Source organism: Cladophialophora carrionii (assembly GCF_000365165.1).
Source record: "Cladophialophora carrionii CBS 160.54 unplaced genomic scaffold supercont1.5, whole genome shotgun sequence".
In the NCBI taxonomy this organism is placed as follows: domain Eukaryota; kingdom Fungi; phylum Ascomycota; class Eurotiomycetes; order Chaetothyriales; family Herpotrichiellaceae; genus Cladophialophora; species Cladophialophora carrionii.
In genome coordinates, this window is record NW_008481830.1 from 179,125 (window position 1) to 199,920 (window position 20,796).

Consider the following 20,796-nt stretch of genomic DNA (forward strand, 5'->3'; position numbering starts at 1 on the left):
CTTACCGCACAACCCTACAAAGGGATCCAGTCCCTAAGCTGTATGAAAAATCGAAGGCCGTCGCAAACGTCATATCTCCTTCGCTGGTTTATGTCATTATATTATGGCTACATGATACAGAACAGCTGAAGATACCATATGGATATCCCCTCATCTATTGCCAGAGCGGTTCGTCGCCGTCCTTGTCAGATCGAGCCCTGCCACGGACGTCGAGGTGTTTACGCGGTCAATATCGTATGGACTGGCCTGATAATTGGCTGCCTCGAAAATGCTTCCAGTATTCGATCTCATCCTCGTCAAGGACGCCCTGCCGCCTCTCTCCGACGCAAATGACTTTCTACTCTTAATAGGCTCAAATCTGGGTTGGGACCCGTCTAGGTCTTTCTCAGAATCGGTCGAATCGTCACTGGTCGATCCCCGTGAGACCTTCTCTTCCGGTTCCGATGGTTGGGCATTCGATGCGACAGCCTTTGCGCGGAGTTGGGCCATAACAGCCTCTGACTGAGCGGCATAGACGCATCGGCTGCGGATCCTGGCTCCGTACTTGTAGAAGATGAACGGGAATGGCACGCAGGCCAGTGCAGCAAAGGCTGGGACGGAGGTTGCCCAATGGATCCCAAGAGCATCGAACATGTCCGGGGTGAAGAGTGGGAAGGCGGCACCAAACAGCGACCGCAACACCGTGTTGGCTGCCAAGGCGGATGCTGCGAAGATGGTGTACGAGTCGACCAGGTAATTCGTGACGGCCAGGAAGACCACTGTGAAGCCATATCCAAATGGGACACCGGCTAGGACTGGCGAAATCCAGTGGATAGAGGGATAGTCTGTCCAGGCAAACCAGAACAGCCCAACTGGGATTGCGACAGCGCCGTAGAATGCAGGCGGCAATCGTGCTTCTGCAGGAGCAATGCCGCCGTTTCTTGCTGCCTCGTCGGTATACCACTTGTTTGCCCAACCCGCAAAAAGGATGCCGAGCACCATGCCGGCCGCAACGCCGAGGAATGGAAGTCCGCCAATGCCCTCTGACCAGCCGCGGACTTGTTGAAAGACAATCGGATATGCACCAAAAAGCAGGTAGAGTGTGCCTGACTCCGTCAGCAAGAGTACCCACATCGAAGGAGTGGAGTTGACATACCATAGATGATGGCGATATACAGAGACAGAAGCAGGACAATTGGCTCCTTGAACAACAATATCCAGGGACGAATCAAAGCGGTCGGCAGCAGGGTTTTGATGGATGGCGCGCCCTTGCCCTTGTCCGCCTCCAAGATGTATACTTTGCCCGTCATTGTCGCCAACTTCGCAACTCGCTTCCTCAAGATGACCGGAGCATATGTTTCGGGGACGAAGACGGCGCCCAGAATCCACATGACTCCTGCAAAGATCGCCAGGAGACCCATCACCCATCTCCAACCTTGGGCCTCGGCGAGGAAGCCCGCACTGAATGGACCCAATGTCGGACCCATCGAGGGTGCCAGGGCGAATATTGACATGGCCAAACCCCGCTCCCGCGCCTGGAAGCAGTCGGCGATGACTCCGCCGGCGTTGGTGAACGGTGAAGAACCAAAAGCTCCCGCGAAAAAGCGCAGAACCAGCAGCGTGGCGATGTCATTGGCGCCAGCGCAACCTGCACAGAAGGCCGTGAAGCCGCAAAAGCTGATTCCAAATATCAACTGGCGTCCGTACAGCTCCGACAGAGGGGCCCAGAGGAGAGGGCCAACAGCAAAACCGAGGACAAACAGCGAGATGCCGGCGGTGATCAACTCTGTGCTCGCCCCAAGATTGATGATGAGTTGTTCCAGCGTCCCTGTACCACCGTGTTAGCGGAAATGTCCTCGACCGGCCGGTTACTAAAGTGCTATCGACCTACCGCTGAATGCGCTCGACGCATATGCCGTGGCGAGCATCTCCGTGGCCACGATCAGACTGAGGACCCATCGCCTCCGCTCCGACCAAGTGAACGGGTTTCCCGGGTCATTCGGGATATATGTGACGACGTAAGGATCATCGACGGTGCCTGCTCCCGGATACGGATAGTTGAGGACCTCGTCTGTGACGCGAGCCTGGTCGACGACGAGCCGGAAAAGTGACAAGGACTGGGTGGCTGGGGGGTCTTCGTGCTTCTCCATGGCAGCTGGGCTGGGCTGTGCTGTGCTGTGCCGGTCAAGCTGCGAGTATATCTCTCAGTGCGTACCAAAAGATTCGAGGCACGACACAGCTTCCGGCGCTGCTCGGCACATATAGTGATAGCAAGAGCATGCATTATTTGTTCGTGCACTTGCACAGTATCTAGTTTTCTTCCATGAAACATGATTTCGTCACGCCAGGGCAAGGAAAACACACCAAGGACCCACGAAGTGGATTCGATCGATGCACATGGCATCAAGAATCTGCCCGAGTCCGCGTGTGTGCAATCTTTGAATCGTCAAAGACCGGGGCCAAATACATCACATGCAATGCACACTGTGTATGGAGTACTGTGTGGCATACCACGCAATATCGGCCTTGCCATGCACACTGTCCCCGTCCCGCGGCGTGGCGTGGTGTGGCGTAATAAGAGGGTCTGCTTTCTGCCAATCTTGGTCTGTCTACGGAGGACACCCTCCGTCGGCCCTGACGTTGCGTCGGTTGAAAATCTGCTTTCGGCCGCAAGCTATATTTGCGCAAGATGTACGGAGTACTTGACTCCTTTTCAAGCGGATAGCCTAATTTGCGACGAGCGTGCAGTGCCGCCCGGCGTGGTTGTGCCGACGACTACAGTACGAGTTACGAGTACTACAGTAGGATATTGAAGGGGGGAGACAGTGGCGTCCCGTCTCTTCCTGCCACAGCCTCGCGTGCCTCGGCTGCAAATTTGCATCGCGGATCCACAGCCTTGCATTGCCGCCTGTCGCCTTTACGCCTTAGCTCCCCTGCACAATGACATGGTGGTATTGCCAGTAATGGGTCCGCAACAGGTGGCATGCAGAGCACGCTGAAGCATATAAGTAGGCGCCTCACCACCATTTACGTATGCTCGGACTTTTTAAAACCTGCGGTGGACTTTGAAAGTACGAGGCCTGTACTGCCTATTGTGTACGGGGTGAGCGCTGTGTGCTATGCGCTGTTTACTATGTCTTGTAGACTTCACAGTAACAACGTCAGGCAAGGTAAAGTGGCTACGTACTGGATTTACACTATGAGTACACAGTACTCAGTGGGCCATTGCTCGTTGCGTATTCGCCACCAGAGACAGAGGAGGAGAAAGGAATGCCGGCTGTTCGGTAATCGGAAGATATCCCATGTGGAAGTACCAGTACCACAGTGATCTAACTCATTCCAATCTGCGGGCCAGTGGCTAAGCTGGCTGCTGCGGGCATCAGTAAAAACTACTCAGTACTACTCCGTACATCCACTCTAGTTCAGTCTGGTCCGGTGTGCAAGACACCGAAGGGGTATACACACACACGTGTATTTTAGCACGATTGACCTCACAGCATGGCCCTCCTCTCCCTCTTCACATCCTGGACCTCTTCGAGAAGCCGAACCGGCACATCCACCACCTTGTCGCGGATATAATCGGCAAAGCCCTTGCCCAACGCATCCAACAGTCGACAACTGCTCACCCCGCGGCCGAGGGGCCCGTAGATGACGAAATGCACGGCCCAGATGTTCGGAAACTCCATTCGTTCGATGAAGAAGTCGTCCCTCCAATCGACCGGGCCGATCAGATCCTGCAGTTTCTGGCGTGTGAAGAACGACTGAAGCCAGGGGTAATGGTGCGGCAAGCGGACAAAGACCCCGAAGTTGATGTTGGCGCCTTTGTCGCCGGAGCGAGCGAGCACGACGTCGCCCAGCCGTGCTTTGCGCGTGGGGCCGAACGAGGACAACGCCACGGGATGGAGCGCCTCGTAATTATCCCGCGGCGAGAGCGCCTGGTACTTGGGAGGGTGGCCGGCATCTGCTGTTTTGGTGTCATGAACCCCCGAGGCGGATGAGAGCAGGGCGACACCCTCTTTCAGCTTCGACTGCGGGTACACGGCCGGGTAGAAGGCGAGGTACGATCTCGGCAGGGCGGTGCGCGTATCGAGGCTGAGATGGAAGCCGCTGAAATGCTGCATGCCGATCTCGGACCAGGTCTTGAGGAGGCCGTAGATGGTCGCTTCGGCGTCGGCCTGGACGAACACGCGACAGTAGGTCGTGCTCGCGAACTGCGAGCGCGGATCCGGCTCCGGCGTGCCCAGCACCTGGAAGTCGAGCAGCTGGAACGCGTCCGTCAGACCATTTTGCGCGAGTGCGTGGCGGAGCTGCATCTCGAACAGCCGCCATTTCTCCGCCGTGGCGTAGCCCGTGGCGTTGGTGAGGAGCTGTGCCTCGTACCCCCCGTGGTAGAAGATGGCCAGTTTGGTCGTCGGCGGCGGTGGGTGGCCCTTGATGTTCGACAGCCGGACTCGGTTCCGACCGACCTGTTCGATCTGGATGTCGGTCGTGTCGGCCGAGACGTCCGAGTTCAGGTACGTGCCCCCCTGCAGCTCGTAGAGGAACTGACACTTGACGTTGTCGACGTTGACCAGGCCGTTGGTGCCGTCGTGCTTGGTGATCACCGTGGTGCCGTCCTCGGCCACTTCGGCGATGCCGTACGACAGGTCCACGAACGTCTCCAGCGGGTACTCGTCGAAGCCCGCAAAGTTGGACCCCGTCACGTACGCCGAGCACTCGATCAGGTGGCCCGCGATCAACGCGCCCGCCAGGCGGTCGTAGTCTGTGTCGGTCCATTTGTGCCAGTACCACGCGGCGCCGATGACTGGGGACGCGTCGGCAACGCGCCCGCAGATGATCACGTCGGCGCCGAGTTCGAGACCCTTGACGATGGCTCGGGCCCCGAGATAGGCGTTCGCGCTCACGATGGGTTTGCCCTTTGTGTCCAGCAAGTCGGTCGCGTTTCCGGCCAGGGACACCTTGTCGTTCTCCCCGTCGAGATGCTGCGGCAGCTGGCCCGTCTGCTCCAGGTCGGCCTTGACTTCGTCCAACAGGTCGTCGCCAAACACGTATGCGACCTTCAAGTCCAGCCCGTTCTCGTCCACGAATTTTTGCGTCTTTTGCGCCAACCCCTTGGGATTGAGAGCCCCGCCGTTGATGATGATCCGGATGCCCTTTTGCTTGATCACGTCAAGCGTCTGCTCCAGGCCGTCCCAGGCCGTCGGCTCCCAGCCGTCGTGTCGCCCTGCTGCCATTTTCTCTGCGTTCTCCGCCAGGTTCATCTCGGCGAGATAGTCGCCCGTGATGAAGTCGACGGGACCCAGGACTGCCTGCCGACGCATCTGGTAGCCCGGATCGCCCCGTGCACCGGAGCAGTTGGCAATACGGCAGGGCCGCGTTGCCGGGATGGACTCTGGTCCGGAGTCGCCCATCGTGACTTACTTTTCAGGGGAGAAGAAGGGGGTTCGATCGGAGAGGGCCTCGGATGTGGTGATACTCGGTTCAGTGCGACGTAATGCTGATTCAAAACTCTCAGGTGTCTGGTCCGCAAACGGTCAGATGTCCATGCCACCGGTGTTGCTCGCGAGTACTGTACAATATGGCCCGAGAACTCTCTCTAGGGCGTGTTAGAACGATCGCCTACGGTCTGATCGGGGTTATAATGCACACATGCAGGTTGAAAGTCCTTGCGCGACGTGTGGTCAACTTGCCACTCAGGGCTTGAAGTCTACTAAGCACTGCCTAGCCCGAGCGGGCGGGTGATACAGCGGTGCCCCTGAGTCGCGTATACCCGAAGGAGTACAGTAGCTGTTGAATGTGACCATGTCCTATCCATATCCCGAGGCAACATCTGGCTGCAGACCAGTATCCTCAATACCTTGGGCAAAGGACTCGATGTGACCCTCTCTTCGGTCAGACATACCCTCGGCCTACATGTATCTTACCCCTCCTCGCCATGTCATTGTTGGGTGTGGGGTTGCGGTCCCCGGACGGGGACTGCCTCCTGTGTAGGGACCTAGACAGCTTACCTTATCATTATGATCATTCATCAACAACATGTCCAGCCCGTGAGACGCAAATGGGCGCCTGAATAGGCCAAAGTCCTTTCATCACTGGGTGAGTGCACAACAAGGAGCTCCAGTCCCATGCAATCCACCTCTCGGATACCCCCCCTTTAGCTCCTTCTTATGCCGAGGATCCGGAGGACAGGCCAGAGAGAAGGTGCCTACCACCAGTGAATCCGTCTGACGGTGCAAGATCTGGTTCTAGACAAGACTCCCTCAGTTGAAGTGCTAATTAAGTAGCTGCTCTGGCCTCATCGATCGCTCCCCTTACAAACCTGTTGCAAAACCGGCGTTTGTGGAAATTGCTCTCGCTTGCCGTCAAACCCCATAACGTATTACCCGGATTCCTGCCGATCGTGTAGGTATCCAACAGACCCACAGGCTCGTCAGCACCGGGCACTACATCCTGCGAGCGTGGGAGACAAATCCGCAAGTCAGCGTTTGGTATTGTTGGTTGCATCGTTTCGCATCACCAAGAAACCCGGCCAGGTACTCAAGTAGTCATTTGCGTCGGAGGGCACGCGCCGTCAAGATGGGCAGCGTCGATACTCCTACCACAGACATCCTGTCAACATATTCGATTCCCGCAGAGTCCGAGAAACTCCTCTCGAAAGCGCTGCTCGAGAATCCGAAGATCGCAAAGGATATCCCGCCCGAGGCCAAAGACTTCGCTCCACGGATCAGATTCAAGGGTTCAAACCTCCCCTCGATTCCCATCAACTGGCGCTTCGCCGAGTCGGCGGCAAGCTTGAAGGCGTTCGAAGCATGCATTGTCGCTGCGTTGGTCAAGCGCAAGTACAATCTCGAGGTGGCAGGGGCGGAGATCAACACCGACCACGCGCAGCTGTTCTTTATGTCGACGCTCCTGTGGCAGATCAATCCGGACACTGACAACGTCATCACGCCCAGCCAGAACCGAGAGGCCCTGATCAAGATGATCCCCGACTATGACTTCCACAGGATGGGCTCCAGCTTGTACAGACATTGTGTCACGAACATCTACCGAACGAAGGACGGGCGGTATTTCCACCTGCACGGCAGTATGAACCCGAAGCCCAGCCTCGATAGCTTGGGATTTCCGGAAGATCGCAACGACCTCACGACGTGGGAGGCTGCGAGGCAGCCATTCATCGACAAGATGGCCACCATGGACTCGGCCGACATGCAACATCTGGCGTCGGACGTCTACAAGCAAGCGGGCGTGATATGCCAGACGGTCGAATCGTTCCGCGCCTCCGAGCACGGCAAGGCCAATGCCCACGTCGGTCTTTTCGAGATCCACGCCGCGCCGAATACCACCCAGAAGCCTTCCTGGTGGTCCGATGTGCCTCAGACCTCGGCCGCCAGACCGCTCGCGGGGCTCAAGGTCGTGGACCTGACGCGCGTGATCGCCGCGCCGGCCGTGACGAGGGGTCTGGCAGAGCTGGGGGCCAGCGTCATGCGAGTGACGTCGCCGAACCTAGTAGACTACAGCATGCTGCACGTGGACCTGTCATGGGGCAAATGGCAGTGCAGCCTTGACTTGAAGACCGAGGAAGGAAAGGCCAAACTGCGCGACCTAATCACGGACGCCGATGTCGTCGTCCAAGGCTACCGTCCGGGCGTCCTGGACAAATACGGCTTCAGCCAACAAGGCATCATCGACCTGGTCACGGACCGAGAGCGTGGCATCATCTCCGTGCGTGAGAACTGCTATGGTTGGAACGGTCCGTGGGAATACCGCTCCGGATGGCAGCAAATCAGCGACGCTTGCGTGGGCATTTCTGCTGGATTTGGCCGGGCCATGGGGCTGAAAGATGACGAGCCCGTGACTCCCGTATTTCCCAACAGCGACTACATGACCGGCATCGCGGGCGTGACTGGCATTCTATGCGCCTTGATGCGACGAGCCGAAGAGGGCGGCAGCTTCAAGGTCGACGTTGCGCTGAACTACTACAACCAGTGGCTGGCGGATTCAGTGGGAGAATACCCCGACGACGTCTGGCAGGACGTGTGGGAGAGAAACGGCAAGCAGGTGTTCCGGTAAGTCCCCATGTCGCCCCTTCAACTCGTAACTCTGTGCGTGATGTGCCCGCTCCCTTTTCATTTTCCGATGACGACCCGTACGGTTAGTTGGCTGATGGACTGACGGTGCGGCATCCAAGATGTTACCATAACATGAATTACCTCTTACCGCGATACATGGAGATGATAGCCAAAAACAGCAAGCTCCTCCAGCCGTCGTTCTTCGAGGACCGCGAAAGCAAGGCCATTGGGGCCGTCGTCCGGACCATCAAGCCGATCACCAAGTTTGACGATGACAAGGTCGTTCTCAGATACAATGTCGGGACGAGAGGCAATGGCAAGGACGCGCCGCGTTGGCCGGATGATTTGATGACCGAGGTCGTCCAGTAAGATGAACAGTTGTGTATGTGCCCTATGTGCTGTGTAGGAACGTACGAGACAAATTACTGCACGAGGCTGTATTATGCTCACGATATTCTCCCTTTCAGGGCTAGTCGATCAATGTGCTTACCTTCCAGCTTTGATATTGTCCCTCGTTGTGTTTTCCGGTTGCGGCTGTAAGCGACAGCTGGAATTAGTGAAATTGCGACACTGTTGCAGTAGTGGATAAGATATACGCAGATACTCACCAGACTGGGTATGCATATTGCCTTGTTGTCGACTACGGCAATAATGTCTTTGATCCCCAAAAGGCATACTTAGTAATCAACTCGGATATGGACATAGTGGGCTCCAAAAATCAGAGGTCAAAGGGCCATGCTGTACCATAAGCCGCGTAGCAAGGCAGGGTCTACTGGTGCACATGCTGCCATCGCTTATTCAGATGAATCCAAGGATGTTCCTGGATGTCTCGTTTGAGCGTTGCTTACTCGGAAAAGTAGAAGAGAGGCTGCGTGAGCCGCAAGTGGGCTGGATGGGTATTGATGAGCTGATGTCGTGACGCTAATTACTGTAGATGCGGGTCCGATGACCAACCGGATTACAAAGTGCTAGGCATCGCGGGTCCCGGCTACCAATAAGATTGACTTGTGGTTCTGGCTGGAACTCGGTACCTGACCAGCCCCGAGGTATGTGGGACTGGTATATAGACGAGGGGATGGCCACCACAGCCACCGCAATTGCTGATTTTCAAGCTTCCTGAATTCAACTGCCTTGCTTTTGCCAAGATGGTGCTGGAAGGAGAATGCAATTGCGGAGCCATCAAGGTCACCATCAATGATGCGGCCGAAAACACTCAGCCCATCTACTGCCGGTGCCTGAACTGTCGAAAACAGAGCGGCGCACGTATGCCAGCTGCGCCGATTGGTATTGCCATTGCTGTTGCTGATAGCTTGTAGTCGGGACATACGTGACGGTGATTTCAGATGAGGATGTCACTGTGGTCGGATCACCCAAAGACTATATCGATCGGAAGACCGATTCCGGAACGTTGCTCCATCGCTGGTTCTGCGGGGATTGTGGTAGGTGAGTACAACTGGACGTTGGTTCTTCGCGCAGACTGTGCAACCTACAGTATCTCGTCTCTACCTCGTCCCCATTGACGTGTAGCGCTGGACGCTGATGTTGATTCAAGTCCGATCTACTCAGAGACGGAATTGGTTCCAGGGAAGAAATGTACGAGACGCCCTTGTCGAATTCTTTCGCCGATGGTAAGGTTGTGGCAGAAGACAGACCGCGCTTACTCTTTCCCTTCCGCACAGTCATCAAAATGGGTCTGTTCGACAAAATTCTGAAACCAGTCGCCGAGGTGAGTGCGGCCCATAACCAAAGAGGGTTGTCCGGGATCCCTCACTTTTCTCTTCATTTCGACCCAGGTCTTGGATGCTGATAACAGAGCAGATGTACTGCAAGAACAAGAATGAATGGGAGCCTTTCGTGGAAGGGACTGCGCACTTGCAGGCGGGGCAATGAATGGTCAGCGTGACGTCGATACTCACTAGGCTGGATGTCGTAGGATAACGGAGCTTGAGAATCTGATGATCACTTTTACTTACGGTGCTTCTCCTAAACCGCACTTGCTCGACCGGATTTCGCGACCAAAGGCGAAACCGAGGTCGCAAATAGCAGACGGCCGGTGCTGTTGAAGTTGATCTGGACCTCGGCCTTGAAATATCGTAAACGAGCCGGCGAAGACCGCAGGTGCAGAGATATGAGTGCCTACTGCAATCGTATCGTCTAGGATGTGCTACCGAGTCTGTGTCGCTGCCTCTCCGGTCCTGGAGCTCAGGGTTTCATTCGGACAGTTACGGTCGATGGGAGGTCGATGGGAGGTCGATGTGAATGTCCGCTCACCAAAACACACACGCGTCGCGCTTAGATTGTCATTTCAACCACTGGGCGTCATTAGAACTTTGGCATCTTCTCGCGGCAGCTCGTCATTGTGACTATCTGTTCCTCCTGCACTTCTGCTGTTCGGGAATTATACGACACAATGGGCGAGCACGAATCCGTTCTCCTCCACATCAGACTCTGGAGCAGCAGGAGTAGAGATGTGGATTCTCACGTGTGGCACAGGGTGTTGCAATCTTGGCGGTCACTCCAGGATTATTCCCGCGTATGCGCGATTTCGGCTTCCACCGCCGAACAAAGGTTCAGGTGCTGCGTGGTGTGACACTGCAAACTTCCTGTGCGGTAACATGACACCGTTGGCCAGAACCCGGGGTGTTATCCAATGACATGCGTGCACGTGCGACGCAGGTGCTGGGGATTGCTGGAAGTGACAGTCCTCCTGTATTCGATCATTCCGCTGCAAACGGATCTGGTGAGTCGAGTTTGAGTATAAAATGGGCTGGGCATCAAACTTCACAGATTCTTGCTTGTTTTAATGCTCAATAAGCAACTCAGAGATTATCCTACATTGCCAATATTGCCAACCAGCAAAACAACAGCATTAGCTTCACATACCAAACCCCAAACACCAAACACCACCATGACTCGGTTCAACTGGAATACCAACACCACCCATTCAGAGGCTTCTAGCAGCAGCGAGTCCACTGAACACCATCATCATCACCACCACCACGAGTCTAAGCTCAGCCATGTAATGGACTCTATCCGGCATGCACTTGCGCACGAACATGAGAGGCTTCCCAGCGACAGCGCTGCTCAAGAACAGCCGCCTCAACGACAAGACGCAGCAGGCGGCACCAACGGATCGATAAGCCCGGCCCTGCAGGCTGTGGCGTCGTCGAAGCTCAACGAGAACAACATGGGTGAAGATTCGCACCAGAGCGACAAGACCTGGGGTTGGCCCGGCCTGGGCACCTTCAAGACTCACGATTCGGCAACATCCCAGCGGTCAAAGTCACGGTCGGGATCAGCAGGATCAGAAGCGCACGTGGAGGAGAAAGTGGAGGCAGCCACCTTTGAGGCCATTGATAATGCGGCCGAGTCCGAAACTTACGGGTGGCCGGGCCTGGGCTCCTGGACCACATCTCCCAGGAAATGAAAGTGAGGCGCGAAGTACTTACAAGCAATTGGCGTTCATGCACAAGGGCGAGCGACAGGATCTTATTTTACTCAAGTATTGATCTGAATGCACTTGCAAGGTTTCAGTGTGTATACTGGCGGCTGAGTTTCTATATGGTCGATCAACCGATCAACCGAAAGGCGCCCCGATAAGGCGCAGTAATCAATCAGACATCAGGCCTTTTAACCCTCCATCCTTCACCCGGCCTGCACAATAAAGACTTGTATCTTTCTGGACTCGCCTGTGCATTACCCTCGACGCGATGGAGGGAAGACGTGGGCTGGAATACGTTCCGAGAAGGGGGGCTTGGTCACCATGAGAGCTTTCGTCCTCGAGGCGGAGGGCCAAAACAGCAGTTGTCAAAGAAGTTCCATTGCCGGCACCAGGCCCGAATCACGCCCTAATCCAAGTTAAAGCCATTGCCCTGAACCCGGTCGAAGCGCTGTACGCGGCCATCTCGATTGGTAAAACAGGTGCGTGCTTGCTCGGAGTTGTCACGCTCGGATCTTCAATCCGCTCCTCCGCCGGAGTCAATATCGGTCTACGTGTGGCCGGTTCCCTCCTGCAGCGTAAACGCTCGTCCCGGAGCTTTTGCTGAGTACCTCTTTGTCCATGGACCTTGTGTGGTGCATTCAGGACCTGGCGTACTGAAGACGTTGCCACGATAAGTCAGTGTGCGGTGACAGCAGTCCACGCCTTGTTCCTTCGGCTGGGTGTCCCAGCTTCATTCTCTTGGTCTCAACAGGCAATTCAGCGACAGGAGAACAAGGGACCTGGGACGGTCTTCATCAACAGAGCGCCCACCTCGTTTGCCTCTATGCTGTCCAGCTCGCTCCAGACTCACATAATCCCATTAGGTTCATTGGATCTGCCTCGTACGAGTACGATTTCAGCCACCTTGTGGACTATCGATCGAAAGAGACTGGTCGCAACAAGTACTCGAGTACTGGGTAGAACAACAATCGCGGTCTTGACATCGGCTATGACTGCAATTCCGAGGGTCCTACCGTCCCCAGCGAAGGCAGGACACTGGCCGTGAGGCAGAATGGCAGTGGTCAGTTCTCGTGAGGGTCAAGGTTGGGATCCCTCCGTGGAGGAGCTTGGGCTCAAGCCGAGTTATGGAGCGGTGTGGGAAGGACTGAATGAGGTCGGTGAGCGGAGAAAGGCTGGTCTATCGTAGCAGCTAGAGAAGCCTAGAAAATTCGAGGCTGTTTGGCTGGCAAGGTCAGAAAACGCTGGGCGTGAGATGGTGGTGCTGGATGCCCCCTGTTGTAATGACAGAGACACGTACAGAATTTCAGGGCCTGACCCATCGAAAGTTCCAGACACGTCTCAGCGTCTCTGCCAATGCGCCACCACTTGCTGGAGCAGTTCCAGCTTGAGACGTTGTAATGACGCAACCCCTCACCAATCGCTCCGTTTGGCCTCTGCACATGGCCCAAAACGTCCACTGACGCCCAGCCGATCTTCAGTCCACAGCAAGATCGAGAAGACTCCAGGGGATGCATCCAGCCTCTATGCGACACCGTGAAACCCCGCATAGAGCCTATGATGCCAGCTGGTCATGTTCGTGAGGCCAAATTAGGCAAGGACTGAATACTCTAGAAACCTCACGCCATTTCTGCTGTCCATGCGATGGTTCTGACGACCTTCCATCTACCACGGCGGCCTCGTCTCTGAGGGCTTCAGCAAAGTATAAATCTACCCCTTCCTTTCCTCCTTACCTACTCTCTCACCAGATCAGAACAAAGCAATCAAAACCACTGAATGTCTAATACTCTTCGAAGACTTCCACATCGCTTGACTTCAACGCTCTCCAGAGTCTCAAAGCCAAAGCACATCCAAACAAGAAACATGGCTCTCTTCCCACGTCTACCATCTACCTTCGGACCCTACCGCTCAGAGATGGGCCCCTTCTTCAATCTGTTCAACGATACCTTCTCCGAACTCCAGAAGCTGTCCGACAACGCAGCCCGCACCTTTGCGCCGAAGTTCGACGTGAAGGAGGCCAAGGACAGCTACATCCTGGAAGGCGAACTGCCCGGCATCAACCAGAAAGACGTCGTGATTGAGTTTGCCGACGAACAAACCATCACCGTCAAGGGCAGGACCGAACACACCAGAGAGGAAGGCTCCAAACCCACCCCTGCCACCGAAGTCGACACCAACGGCAAAGACGAAAACGCCCAAGCCTCCTCTAGCACAGAAGTCACCACCACCGGGTCCAAGGACGTCGGCAAGCATAACCCACAACACACCTACTGGGTCTCCGAGCGCAGTGTCGGCGAATTCGCTCGCAGCTTCTCCTTCCCCAACCCGGTCGACCAAGACAACGTCAAGGCCAGCATGAAGAACGGCATTCTGTCGATTGTGGTTCCCAAGCTGCAGAAGGCCAAGTCCCAGAGGAGAATCCAAATCAGCGCCGAGTAAACGCCCGTCAACCTCAGACCGACCGCAAACTCAGCATGATTTTTGGTCCTTTGCGTCTCTCAACACACTGTTCACACGTTCCTTACGAGAAACTGAAGTCATGCCAAGCAAAACAATACCCAACATCCATAGCGACCGGCGTTGAGATGGGTTCACAGAAGGACAGAAATTCCAGAAATGCATATCAGCAGCGTTCTCCCTCATCAATGGTGGCGGTCACCCACCTAGGTAATTACCTCAGATAGTTGACTTCCATCCTGAAATAAAAAATTTTGAAAACAAAAAGTGTTGTCCATTGCCTTTCATTCGCCTTGTTGTATCCTGAATTGGCTGAAAGACCACGATCCACACTGGGGTAATTACGAACAATGAGAGATGCTAATTGATGTACAGTACCCAGTATAAGTATAAATGTAGCTCTGCTTCGAATCGCGCCTTTTCTCCTGTAGCTGCGAAAGCTTCACTCTGCACGTGCCCCACCTAATCCGCCTGCTACCTTGTACCCAGTACGTATGGCGGGCTAAAGTCCAGGACGCCCGTGTTCACGAATCACAAAATAGCTCGTGCATGCATGGTTCTGATGGGATACTACTATGTAATCGGACCATTCGTTGACAATGATACATAGCATCGGTCACAAGATAGCCGGATTCTATATACGAATCACACAAATTCATTCATACATGACTCTCTCTCTAGCTTTCTTACACCAGGAGCACCCACAACGCACCTGGCTATTCCGAGCCTCCACCATGACACCCAGAAGAGCCTTCAGAGCAATCCAGGCTCTTGTTCGAGAAGCATATTCAAGCAGAGTTGCTCATCCTGAGGACTTGGCGCCGCACTATTCGCAAGCAAGAGGACATCCCTTTGCTGTCTAGTTGCGGAAGTGCTGTCGCTCGTCACAGTCAAGATTGGTAGAGGATTCAAAGGTTATTGCTGAGCATCGAATCTTGTGTACGTCATTTGGTCCATTGCTCCTTGAAGTTGAGCAACTCTGCTGCGGTATGCAGATCCAATGCAAGTCTTACCGCCGGGACAAGGCTTCCACTTTCCGATTGTTGTGAAGATCTTCGACCTTTGAAACTCAATGCCGGAGCTGTCCCTGTTGTACCCCCTACCATGGCCGCGTTTTTCCATGCACGCCCCCACATCTGCAAAACATAATTCCTCTCGCCCTTCGAGAAGCGAACAATGACACATGGCAGAAGCCTGGCAGGTGGGAACGTGGTTGGTGAAGCTAGTGCGATGACATTGCGATAGCTTGGAGTCAACATGTTGTACTTGCCAAAACAAGGACAAGTGCATGGAGTAGCGGGACAGCCGAAGCCTCTCGCAGACTAATGAGGTACGTTTCCACTTCCGGTCGGAGGTTTTAAGTTGAGCAGCAGGCAGATAGGGGGCCAGCGACTACCTTCGATAGATGCGATCTGTGGCGCACGCGTGAAAAGCCAAACACGTGGTTAGGCAGGGTGGGCAGAAAGGCCATGTTGCGATCGACGGAAGAAGCCGGGCCTACGGGTGTGAAAGTCTGTGCCCGCTCTTGACGCTTTGGGCAAAGTTTCGGTAATCTGCGAGACGTCCTTTTGAGCCCAGATGGCTTGCTGAACGAGGATGTCAAGGAAAGGTGGATTGACGCGGAGGACGAAGCTGGTTAGACGGGGCGTGGAAGCGGTGTCCCAATCTCGTGGTTGTCGATCGGCGAAACCCTCGGTTAGCGAGGGTGCCCCCCAGAACAGCTTAGGGCAGCCTAAAAGACGTGGCCGAGCCCACGCTGCTGGGTCTGGCCAGCGCCCGAAACAGCTTTGACAGCTCCCCGGACATCATCCCCTTTCTTTTTTCCTTCTCTTCCTCTTCTTTCCTCGCTTCTTCTTTCGAGGCCTGCGCGTCAACCTTGCGCCTATCAGGCGACCCGTCACCGCCAGGGCCCTGGCTGTTTCCCGTGACAGCTGCCCTTCCCCTTTCTGCATCCCCTGTTCTCGATAGTCGTGGTTAGCGGCGACTGGACCAGTCTTTGGGCCTTCGCGTGGCCCCCAATCGGGCTAAAAGGCAGCTGCCAGATGCGCTTGTCATTGGTCGTGCTGCTTGTGCTTTAGAAGCCCCTCACTTTGGCATGCCTTTGACACGCCTGTTGCGAAACCACGCAGCGAGTCTTGTTCTTTCAGCCGCATCTCCCAGAAGTCAATTGCCAAATGAAATGGCGCGGCCCCGTCTTTACTTTTCCGCTTCGAGGAAGGGCTTCTTTGCAGATCCACCCGCATGAACGTGGCTGTCTGGGGTGGATCGATGCTCCTCGTGTCGGATCATGAGCCAAATGCACATCTGCTAAGTTCCCGTGCTGTAGCCTGACCCGACAGAGGGTTCAAGAAGAGGCTCTTTCCCGTCGTTCTCTACCACACTTCCCAGTTTCTCTCTCTCACGACCATAAACTCGGATTGTTGTCAAAGCGTACTCCGTACTCTGCAATCGAAGCCTCACAAGCACGAAAACACAAGTCTTCAACATGGAACGACAAGAGGCATTGCGCTCACATGCACCTCTCTCATTTGCCCCTACGCCCGAAGCCCCTTCAGAGACGACGAAATCAGCTGCCAGATTACTGTTCAGGTCGCACTGGAATTTGAAGGCCGAGTCTGGTCGGGAGGAACCCAGATTACGACGGCTATTGGGTCATATCTCGGTATATGACCGTACCAAAGTCCTTGCGCAGGCTCAATCCACATCAGTCTCGACAGTCACGACAGAGAACAAACCAGCGACATACGTCGAACATCAAGTGCCGTCGTTTGAAGAGTTCAGAGCGGCACTCAGGATCCAACTGGAAACTATCACCCAAATCAGGCTGGCAGCCGCCATCCAATGCAACGAGGTCGACGAGTTTGACAGCGACGAAGAAAGCGATTGTTCCTACGACAGCTTCGAGGGGGACGATTGGAGTGAGGAGGATACCTCTGTGGACAGCGACGATAGCCTCACGGACAACGATAGTGACGGCCAAATATCTCAGTGTACGAGTCCAACCTTCGCTTCGGCGAATTCCAAACACGACACAGAAGAGGACGACGGCATCTGGGCGATTCGGCCCCTCACCCCGTTCTTGAACACCTCCAATCGGGTGGCCAGCCCTTCGTAGGGCTGAATCTCGAGCGATCTTTCAGCTTTCGTGTTTCTCCTTGGCGCGGCTTCTCGACTGGTCCGTCACCTTTTCTAGCTGGGTTTGTTTGTACGGCGGGGAAAAGTGATTGATGATCAAGCGAATTGCTTGAGCAAACAGTTGGTGGAAACTTTTAACGACCTTCTTGTGATACCCATGTTCAAATGTATATACAGCCGAATCGAAATGTCATGGTCATCTCATTGACCATACATACTCATCCGTACACAATTACTCGCGTGCAACGGCCTTTTCCGACCAGTTGCTCTGTTTATACTTCGTGGCATTCCTAGCCGACGCTTATCTTCACTTGAACCTTGACTATACCCTTGAAACGCCTGACCCCAGCCGATGAACGCCAATGATACCCATGCCCGATATTCTAGTGTTTACTGCCGAAGAAACGGCTGGTATCAGAGCCTTCTGCAAACCACTTGGAGCTGTCGAGGGTCGAATTCCGCTTCATGAAGCGGTTGCCTACCCGGCCTCCAGATCGGGCCGCCTGAGAGAGTGGATTAGTCTTGGACTTCTCGGCTCGGGACATGTATGTATCTTGGGAAAGACTTACACCGTACGCCACGCCTCCAGCGACAGCCAGTGTTCCTGCAGTGAAAACACTGCGCATTAATTTCTTATCCTGTGGTGACAGGCCATGATGCTCGACGCTCGTTGAGGCATATCGGGCAGGTGTGGTGAGCCTGGGACCCATTCCGCTGACAAAGCGTCGGGAGATGACTTGGCGAGCTGCGTTCATGATGATGCTTGTTGATTGCGATTCTGTCGAGAAGGCTTTGGTTCGGGGTATAGTAGTGAGGGGAGACGCTTGTTGCTTGATAGAGTGGATCGATATGTCCAAAGAGAGTTGCTTCTAGTAATGTTCCTGATTTGATTGAGTTGTGATGTTGGGTGATCTCCTACCTTCACACGACGTTCATGATGAGCTTTTAACTATTCGAACATCCAGTGTCCATGTTTTGGTGCTTCGTTCTGTCCGATTCCATCCATCGGTGGCTCAGTGCATCGCTCTGCTATGGGAAACACCAGAGTTGCGTGACAATGTCACCAGCTGATTCAGCGCAGACAGGTTCTGCGACTGTTTGGGTGTCTGGAGCCGGTGACGGCGGTTTCCGCGAGGTTAATGCGGCAGATCCGGATCTAGCGAGGCGGAAACCCGAGCGACCGGATCGTCGATCAGTCTGTGGGACATCGGATGGTCAAACGTGTCAGGCCACGCGGGGAGAAGTCGAGGGTATTTACGCCGTTATTTCGCTCTCTTGTGGTGCCTCATAAACGTCATTACAGTCACGCTCAAATGTCTCGTGCCTGAGGGCCTGGATCTGCCCGAGCATGGGCCTGGATCCGGCGGCCGTAACGCTAGTAACGTTAGCGATCTTAAGCGAGTTTTCACCGACCTTCATTGGCACCTCCGATACCACTGGCAGCTTGGCGATACGGGATCGTCGCGGCGTGGTGTGACTGCTCGAGTCTTACTCACGCAGCGCTCATCTCGACCTTTTCCCCTTTGCCTGTGCAGCGTCACCCGCTTGGTGAGACCCGCCGGACTTTCTGTACCGAGCTAGCATCGTCAGTCTCCTTACATCTACTCGTACACACGCTGTCCACCGAAATCCCTCTTCCATATCGTCACCGTGGCCTGACACTCTGCTCCTCAGCTTTCCTCGATACTGCGCCCGCCGCAATTGTGAATCCTTCGAAACTGTTAGCGCTGAACGATCCTGACGAGCTTTGCCCCAAGCGTCACCGTCACTACCATCATTGGGACGCGGCCTCCGAGAAGGTGTCTTGTGGGCCGAGTCGAGTGTTGAAGCGGTAATCTTTCGGAAATCAGGCACGATACCAGCAGCCGTTCCAAACACAAAGCGCAGCCGCGCGAGGAGCGACGAGCCAGTAGCAACGATGCCTTACCGGCACTTATTCCGACAAGCAGAAAGCTCTCATGACTTCCACAACCAACATGCATTTCAGGGTCAACATCCCCAGCTCTCAATCGTCGACCCCGACTCTGTAGATTACACCGGGTGGCATGAGATGGACTTTACCACCACGCCGCTGACGCCGTCAACCGTGGAAATAACCTCGCACCAATCCCTCAACCAGAAATACTCTGCGGCCATGGACAGAGAGCAAGATCGTCTGGCGTATCTGCGGCTGCCCAACTATCGCCACGGGCCAACAGGTAACCTGATCAACTCGTCCTCCCATCAACAGACCTCTGGGCCACGCAGAGCCTCACGAGATACGTACCCCAGCAGCCAATACACCTTCTCACAGCTCCTCAACATGGAGGGCAATCTCCCGCCCATGGATCAGTCGACCCTGCAAAGCTCACGCGCTGACCCTGACTCCAACATGACGAACAACGATCTCACGACAACACTACCAGCCTCGGACTCGATCAACAGCTCTCCGCCCATGACCAACCTGGATCCCATCGCTGTCTCCATTGCATCAAGGGCAGACTCGACGGAGAAGCTCTGTCCCCTGATCGCCGGACAAGTAGACAGCTGTCAACCCTCACGCTGTGGTCCAGATGCACCGTGCATGAATTTCACCACCCTGCCACCCATCGAAGAGTGCACGTCCGTACCGTGTATAACAGACGCCAACTCGCTCAACGAAACGAATTTCACTCCCGACAGCATGTCTGTCGAGCTCCACCAACGACCCAACATAAGTACACGGACAAGCACCGCTACCACCTCACGCTCCTCAGCAACCCGCCGCTCATCCAGCTCGACGGCAACGACGGCCGACAGCCCACCCGACGTCGTGCCCCTTCCACCAAGGAGATCCGCCCCTACCACTGCCGCAACGAACATGCGCCGTACAACCCGCGCCAGTCACAAAGCCATCCACATCCCCAGTGCCACAGCGGTGTCGTCAGACAACGACGAAGAGGAGGAAGCGCCTCCACCGACCACCAAGTCTACGGCGCCGTCCAAAGCCGATGCCAAACAACGCGCCAAACAAGCCCACTCCCTAGTCGAGCGCAAATACCGCGAAAACCTCAACGCCAAGATCACGCAACTACACTCGACTCTGCAGAATTCGCACTACGGGCCGCGGGTCGGCGAGGACGGCGAGCGCGAAGACATGGTTTCGAACCACGCGCTCCCTGCTGCAAAGGTGCGCAAGAGCGATGTGCTGACCGAGGCGATGAACTACGTGAATCAGACCGAGGTTGAGATGCGGCACATGGAGAATGAAATCCACAGACTATCCGAGCGAGTGAGAGTGCTGGAGAAGCTGGTCCGGTGCGAGGATTGCAGTTTGCTGAAACAGATGGTGAATTTGCAAGTACAGGCGGTGTAAGATTTGCCTGTGGCCGAAAAAAAAAGCGAGGCTTTGGATTGTCCTGCCTTGATTTCTTTTGACTCATCTAAGCCCCTTGTTGAGGGCGGAAATGCAGCGTTTTCAGCGAGTCGCTCTTGCCCGCTGCGTGGCGGTTGATGTCTTTCGGCGAATCTGATGGGCACTGGGGTGCACCAATGGAACGGAATGAATTTGGATATGGATATAGCTATGGATATGGATATGGCTATGGATATTGCTATGAATATATTGTTGACAATTCGGGACAAATAGGAAAGCGAGTGGGAAGAGAATCTATCGCCTGAAGTTCAGTGTGCTCGCTTATGCGCCTTTTCAGCCATGCTGGCGAGTGCTACGGACTGTTGCAAAGACGCATCGGTCCT

At 55.0% G+C, this 20,796-nt stretch overlaps 9 protein-coding genes across 9 annotated transcripts; 6 read left to right on the forward strand and 3 right to left on the reverse strand.

The window, feature by feature from the left end:
• Nucleotides 1-150: 150 nt before the first annotated feature.
• G647_05880 (uncharacterized protein) lies at nucleotides 151-2,129 on the reverse strand (the record flags this gene model as incomplete). The annotated part of the gene is made up of 3 exons (XM_008730206.1): nucleotides 151-1,085; nucleotides 1,136-1,807; nucleotides 1,871-2,129. 3 exons carry the CDS (start codon nucleotides 2,127-2,129, stop codon nucleotides 151-153), a joined length of 1,866 nt encoding a protein of 621 aa, XP_008728428.1.
• A 1,341-nt stretch (nucleotides 2,130-3,470) lies between these two features.
• Nucleotides 3,471-5,390, reverse strand: G647_05881 (uncharacterized protein; the record flags this gene model as incomplete). The annotated part of the gene is made up of 1 exon (XM_008730207.1): nucleotides 3,471-5,390. The coding sequence occupies one exon, from the start codon at nucleotides 5,388-5,390 to the stop codon at nucleotides 3,471-3,473; it is 1,920 nt and encodes a 639-aa protein (XP_008728429.1).
• A 1,165-nt stretch (nucleotides 5,391-6,555) lies between these two features.
• G647_05882 (uncharacterized protein) lies at nucleotides 6,556-8,417 on the forward strand (the record flags this gene model as incomplete). Its single annotated transcript, XM_008730208.1, has 2 exons — nucleotides 6,556-8,045; nucleotides 8,168-8,417. 2 exons carry the CDS (start codon nucleotides 6,556-6,558, stop codon nucleotides 8,415-8,417), a joined length of 1,740 nt encoding a protein of 579 aa, XP_008728430.1.
• Nucleotides 8,418-9,193: 776 nt separating this feature from the next.
• G647_05883 (uncharacterized protein) lies at nucleotides 9,194-9,938 on the forward strand (the record flags this gene model as incomplete). Its single annotated transcript, XM_008730209.1, has 4 exons — nucleotides 9,194-9,311; nucleotides 9,365-9,491; nucleotides 9,615-9,774; nucleotides 9,867-9,938. 4 exons carry the CDS (start codon nucleotides 9,194-9,196, stop codon nucleotides 9,936-9,938), a joined length of 477 nt encoding a protein of 158 aa, XP_008728431.1.
• Nucleotides 9,939-10,956: 1,018 nt separating this feature from the next.
• On the forward strand, nucleotides 10,957-11,475 carry G647_05884 (uncharacterized protein; the record flags this gene model as incomplete). The annotated part of the gene is made up of 1 exon (XM_008730210.1): nucleotides 10,957-11,475. One exon carries the CDS (start codon nucleotides 10,957-10,959, stop codon nucleotides 11,473-11,475), a length of 519 nt encoding a protein of 172 aa, XP_008728432.1.
• A 1,875-nt stretch (nucleotides 11,476-13,350) lies between these two features.
• G647_05885 (uncharacterized protein) lies at nucleotides 13,351-13,926 on the forward strand (the record flags this gene model as incomplete). Its single annotated transcript, XM_008730211.1, has 1 exon — nucleotides 13,351-13,926. The coding sequence occupies one exon, from the start codon at nucleotides 13,351-13,353 to the stop codon at nucleotides 13,924-13,926; it is 576 nt and encodes a 191-aa protein (XP_008728433.1).
• Nucleotides 13,927-16,429: 2,503 nt separating this feature from the next.
• On the forward strand, nucleotides 16,430-17,059 carry G647_05886 (uncharacterized protein; the record flags this gene model as incomplete). The annotated part of the gene is made up of 1 exon (XM_008730212.1): nucleotides 16,430-17,059. One exon carries the CDS (start codon nucleotides 16,430-16,432, stop codon nucleotides 17,057-17,059), a length of 630 nt encoding a protein of 209 aa, XP_008728434.1.
• A 403-nt stretch (nucleotides 17,060-17,462) lies between these two features.
• Nucleotides 17,463-17,834, reverse strand: G647_05887 (uncharacterized protein; the record flags this gene model as incomplete). Its single annotated transcript, XM_008730213.1, has 2 exons — nucleotides 17,463-17,582; nucleotides 17,649-17,834. The coding sequence occupies 2 exons, from the start codon at nucleotides 17,832-17,834 to the stop codon at nucleotides 17,463-17,465; spliced, it is 306 nt and encodes a 101-aa protein (XP_008728435.1).
• A 1,163-nt stretch (nucleotides 17,835-18,997) lies between these two features.
• G647_05888 (uncharacterized protein) lies at nucleotides 18,998-20,413 on the forward strand (the record flags this gene model as incomplete). Its single annotated transcript, XM_008730214.1, has 1 exon — nucleotides 18,998-20,413. One exon carries the CDS (start codon nucleotides 18,998-19,000, stop codon nucleotides 20,411-20,413), a length of 1,416 nt encoding a protein of 471 aa, XP_008728436.1.
• Between the last annotated feature and the right edge of the window lie 383 nt (nucleotides 20,414-20,796).